We start from the raw sequence: 6188 nt of genomic DNA on the forward strand, positions 1-6188 counted from the left end.
AATTTTTTTTTTGGGGGGGGGGTCTTTTGCTTTGTTGGGATCTTCCTGTGCCGCCTCCTCCTCTTTCTTTTCTCGCTCCCCCCCCCCCCTCTCTTTCTCTCTCTCTGCGGATGAACGTTCGCTCTGTTTGAAGTGGGGTAGGTAGTGAGGGAAGAGGAGGAGGGGTGGGAGGGAGGGGGGGGGGGGGGCGGTGGTGACAACAAGATGCCTCGACCAGGAAGGAACACCTACAGCGACCAGAAGCCGCCTTATTCTTACATCTCGCTGACTGCCATGGCTATCCAGAGTGCTCCGGAGAAGATGCTGCCCCTCAGCGAGATCTACAAATTCATCATGGACCGTTTCCCTTACTATAGAGAGAACACGCAGAGGTGGCAGAATTCCCTGCGCCACAACCTCTCCTTCAACGACTGCTTCATCAAGATCCCCCGGCGGCCCGACCAGCCGGGCAAGGGCAGCTTCTGGGCACTGCATCCCAACTGTGGGGACATGTTCGAGAATGGCAGCTTCCTCAGGCGCCGCAAGCGCTTCAAGGTGCTCAAGGCGGACCACTTATCCATGGGCAAGCAATCCGAGGCTGCCCATTACCTCCAGCAGCAAGCCAAGCTCCGGCTGAGCGCCCTGGCAGTGTCTGGCACCCACCTGCCACAGATACCCAGCTACAGCATGCCAGGGTCCCAAGGCAGCAGCTTCAAACACCCCTTCGCCATCGAGAACATCATCGCCCGGGAGTACAAGAATGTCATGGCCAGCGGGTTGACCTTCTCGGCCGTTCAGCCCATGCACGCCGCCTATCCCATGCACAACCAGCTGACCTCGGTGGGCAGCACCTGGTCCCACATGTACAACGCCATGGACACGGCCCCCCCGCTCCCAGGCGACTACAGCCCGTACGGGCTCCCCCTCAAGGCCCTGGGGCAAGGGGGGCAGACTCTACCGGCCATCCCTGTGCCCATCAAAGCCAGCCCGGCCGCCCTGGCCGCCCCCATCTCGGCCATCCTGTCGGGCAGCTCGCCGGCGCTCAGCCCGACCTCGCCCGTCGCCCACAGGAGCCCCAGCCCCGGCGACCCTCTCACCGGCAGCGCCCTGCAACCGGTCACCGTGCACTGACACCGGGGAGAGACAGAACGGGCAAGAGCAACAAGAACAGAACACCCCAAAGTTTGACCTGACTGTGCCACACACTCATCTATCTCCCTGTCTGCGTTTTAACCATTGCCAGTGTAAGTGGACCGTGTGAATTAACTTAAGGGTTCGAGGGGAGGGGAGTCTGTGAATAAATGCACTTTTCCCCCCTCCTCCTCCCCATACCCCGTTTGCTTCGGCTCGAGAAAGACGCTGCTCATTGACTGTCCTGTGTTTTTCTAAGAGTGTCGTGAAACGTGCAAGAAGAACAAGAGAGAATTGGTCCAAACTGTATAAAAGAAACGAAAGTTAACTTTTTGGGTAATTTGTACAGCCGCATGATGGATGTGAAATTGATTATCTGCTGCATGCCTGTTTTACACACACACACACACACACAAATACACTCACAAACACACAAAACAAACCCACACAGACACACACACATACCCACAGACACACACAAGCACACACACACATACCCACAGATTCACACACACACAAACACACACACAGACAAACGCAGACACACATACACAAACACACACACACATACACAAACACACACACAAACACAGACACACACACAACTGTCTGCTTTAAATTATCAACTAGGCGATCCAAAAATATTTTCTCATTAAAATGTCTACAATACCAAGTTGCTCTGGAGTGTGTGTGCTGGCTAACTGGCGTGATTTCGCAGGGTGGGGGGTTGTCTGAGAGAGAGCAGGGCTCACACACACACACACACACATATACACACACATACACACACAGCCAGGGCTGGGGTGGGACGAAACTGGAACGAAATCTCCTTTTAAAAAAACCCTCGAAAGAAGGACAGAATCGACATCGAAAAGATAGAAGTGCCACCCATCAGCTCGGGGTATCACATCGCCAGACACCCAAATATTTTCCAGTTATCCCCGAGCTGTTTAGCTTTCTGTAATCTGACCCCCCCCCCCCCCCCCCCCCCCCCCCCCGCGCCCCTCTCTCTCTCTCATTTAATTCGGAGGGATGTGAATTCTGACATTTGGCTTTGATTTAAAAAAACACAATGATTGTTTCAAGCGAAGAAGAATTCGGATAGAAATCGTTGTCCCAATTGTTCCCCGGACCTGTTTCGTTTTTTTTTTGTTTAAAGCGTGCACTGAATTCGGTTATGCAGACATAGTTATTTATTGATTTCAGAAACAGCGGTTTCTATCTTTTACTGTGAAAGTTGTGGCGGGGAAAAAGTCAAATTGAAAACGAGCTCCAACTTCTATCGGAGCTGACACAATCTGGGAGCGAATCCCATTCTGTTCCACCCCCCAAAAAAACCCCATTATTGATGATTCTGATCACTATTTGTTCATCTCTATTCGTATTGTGCTCTTCTTGGTTTTATTAATAACTCGATCTCGTCATTCTCTCGCTTGCTGTTTGTACCGAGGATAATTGTAGACCCCCCCCCCCCCCCTCTCCCCTCCTCCCAATGTCTGTCACAATTCACAGGGTCTCAAGGTCTCAGTTTGGGAACGGGTCTGGGAGGGATTCCAGCCCCGTCCTGACCGAGCGCCCGGCTCCCCCGGGGCTGTCACTGAGCGGCTGGGGCAATAAGGACTGCTTTTATTTTTGATGGCAAATGTTGGATTTTGGTACATGAGCTGTGTGTGTTTGAGATAGAAAGAGAGAAAGAAAGCTAGAAAGAGAGAGAGGCAGAGGGAAAGAGGGAGAGATAGAAAGAAAGAAAGAAAGAAAGGGGGGGGGGGAGAGAGATAAAAAGAGGAGAGAGAGGGAATGAGAAGGAGAGAGAGATTGAAAGAGGAGAGGGAGAGCGAAAGAAAGCTAGAAAGAGAGTGAGGCAGAGGGAAAGAGGGAGAGAGATAGAAAGAAGGGGGGGGGGGGGAGAGGGAGAGAGATAGAGATAGAAAGAGGAGTGAGGGACCGAGAAGGAGAGAGAGATTGGAAGAACGAGGGAGAGAGAGAGGGGGAGAGAGATTGAAAGACAGAGGGAAGAGAATGGAAAGAGAGGGAGAGATAGAAATATAGAGGGGGAGAGAGGGAAATAGGAGAGAGAGATAGAACGAAAGAGGGGGAGAGAAAGTGAGGGATAGAGAAAGAGCGGGAGAAAGAGGGGAAGAAAGAAGGGGAAAGATAGAAAGAGAGAGAGAGAGAGGGAGGGAGATAGAAAGAAAGAAAGAGAGAGGGGAGAGGGAAAGAGAGTGAGAAAGAGAGGAAGGGAGAGAGAGTGAAAGAGAGAGGGAGAGAGAGTGAAAGAGGGAGAGGAAGAGAGAGGAGAAGAGAGAGAGGGAGAGACAGAGGTTTTTTGATCTACAGTTATGTGGATCACACCAACAAGTAAATATCTAGAAATAAACCCTCACTTCTCGCTTTGATTAAAATGCATGAAAGCCGCCGGGCCGTCAAACACACACACACAAGCGGAAACCGGGACCATTCATCACAATCAGCACAATCCCATCAAGAAGCTTTGTCAAGGTACCTACTTAAAAACTCATCATTACCACCGGCAGGGAAATCTGGGCAGGCGAGGCACAGACTCAGCACAAGGCTGAGTCAAATGTCCTCAAAATCTCAGCCAGCGCCCAAGCCCAAAGCCTGTCTGGTGTGGGGGGCTGTCATCCCACCCCACCTCCCACACCCCTAACTTTATTTACTCATTGTTAAACTAATAGAATGGTCGGATGGACATGTTTCCGTTACATACTCAGAGAGAGAGTGGAGAATTCCCAATAAACGCTACAAATCCCTTCCAACACATTCCCAAAGTCGACCCAGAGCTCCAAGTGAGACTGGACCAAATTGTTTGCCCGCGGTAACCGAGGGAGATGGTGAAGCAGCAGAGACAAGCGACCTGAGCTGGACAAATAGATGACAATTCTGTAACAATTCGAGTCCATCAAAATACAGCTTCCCGGGAACTTCATCCATCCTCATTCACTTCAATAGAAAACTCCAAAGAATGGCCCATCTTACACTGGCCCACCGATGTAGATTTAGCCTTTTTCCCCTGACAAATAACCCCCCCCCCCCCCCCCCCCTCCCGCCCCCAACAAGAGACAAAACCCAGGGTTTTCACAAACACATTGCAGGCGGCGGTACTAGGAGACGGGCGAGGAATTTCAATTCATGTCCACTCTTTCATTCCGACCCGGGGACAAACAAACACAAGGGAAGGAAGATCAGGAAGCACCGACATTTGCACAAATCTGCAGCGCACACAATCCCGGACACACAGACAAAAAAAAACACACACACACGTTTTTAATAAATTTATATTAAAAAAAAACAGATTGTCAACTGAATAAGGCTGGATTTGCCATTGAGGGCGGAGAGAAAGAGGGAGTTTGCGGTAATATTACGGTGATTAGATGTACACAACTGAGGAACTTCACAATAAAGACGAGATGCTTGGATTGAACGGCTCGGGTCGACCTCCGAGGAAGTTTAAACACTCGGATCACATTCAAATTGTCAGCGCCTGTCGATAGTGAATGAGTTTAAACACTCATAATTTAAATACTTACAGTGAACTTAAACACACAGTCAGTTTCAACACTCAGGGTGAGTTTATACACTCGGTGAATTTCAACGCTGAGTGATTTTAAACAGGGGCCTGAATGTGGCGACTAGGGGATTTTCACAGCAACTTCATTGCAGTGTTAATGTAAGCCTATTTGTAACACTAACAAATACTACTATTATTAATTAAACACTCAGCGAGTTTAAACACTCAGCGAGTTTAAACTCTCAGTGAGTTCAAACACTCAGTGAATTAAAACACAGTGATTTTAAACAGGTGCGGGAAGGTGGTGAGAAGGGGATTTTCACATTAACTTCATTGCAGTGTTGATATGAGCCTGCTTGTGACAATAAAGATTGTTATTATTTAAACATACAGTGAATTTAAACACTCAGTGAGTTTAAACACTCAGTGAGTTTCAACACAATTTGAACACACAGGGTGAATTTAAACACTCAGTGAGTTTATACACTCAGTGAAATTAAACACTCAGTAAGGTTAAAGACTTAGCGAATTTAAACGCTCATTGAGTTTCAACATGTAGTGAGTTTAAACATTCAGTGAGTTTAAACACTCAGTGAATTTAAACACTGATTGAACTTAAACACTCAGTGACTTGAAACACACAGTGAGTTTAAACACAGTGAATTTAACCACTGAGTGAATATAAACAGAGTGAATTTAAACACTCAGGGAGTTTAAACACTCTGAATTTAAATACCGAGTGAATTTAAACACTCAGTGACTTGAAACACTCAGTGAATTTAAACACACAGTGAATTTAAACCTCAGTGAGTTTAAACACTGCAAGAATTTAAACGCGCAGTGTATTTAAACCTCAGTGAGTTTAAACACTGAGTGAATTTAAACACTCAGTGAATTTAAACACTCAGTGAATTTAAACACTCAGTGAATTTAAACACTCAGTGAGTTTAAACACTCAGTGAATTTAAACACTAAGTGAATTTAAACACACAGTGAATTTAAACACTCAGTGAATTTAAAAACTCAGTGAATTTAAACACTCAGTGAATTTAAACACTCAGTGAATTTAAATACACAGTGAATTTAAACCTCAGTGAGTTTAAACACTGCAAGAATTTAAACGCGCAGTGTATTTAAACCTCAGTGAATTTAAACACTCAGTGAATTTAAACACTCAGTGAGTTTAAACACTCAGTGAATTTAAACACTCAGTGAATTTAAACACACAGTGAATTTAAACACTCAGTGAATTTAAACACTCAGTGAATTTAAATACACAGTGAATTTAAACCTCAGTGAGTTTAAACACTGCGAGAATTTAAACACGCAGTGAATTTAAACCTCAGTGAGTTTAAACACTGAGTGAATTTAAACACTGAGTGAATTTATACACTGAGTGAATTTATACACTGAGTGAATTTAAACACTGAGTGAATTTAAACACAAAGTGAATTTAAACACTCAGTGAATTTAAACACACAGTGAATTTAAATACTCAGTGAATTTAAACACTCAGTGAATTTAAACACTCAGTGAATTTAAACACAGT

The 6188-nt window shown here is 46.2% G+C and overlaps 1 protein-coding gene across 1 annotated transcript; it reads left to right on the forward strand.

The window, feature by feature from the left end:
• The first annotated feature begins 200 nt into the window (after nucleotides 1–200).
• foxb1a (forkhead box B1a) lies at nucleotides 201–1516 on the forward strand. The gene has a single exon (XM_038784378.1). The coding sequence runs from the start codon at nucleotides 205–207 to the stop codon at nucleotides 1108–1110; it is 906 nt and encodes a 301-aa protein (XP_038640306.1). The 5' UTR covers nucleotides 201–204; the 3' UTR covers nucleotides 1111–1516.
• The last annotated feature ends 4672 nt before the right edge of the window (nucleotides 1517–6188 follow it).

Source organism: Scyliorhinus canicula, chromosome 24 (assembly GCF_902713615.1).
Source record: "Scyliorhinus canicula chromosome 24, sScyCan1.1, whole genome shotgun sequence".
Lineage (NCBI taxonomy): Eukaryota > Metazoa > Chordata > Chondrichthyes > Carcharhiniformes > Scyliorhinidae > Scyliorhinus > Scyliorhinus canicula.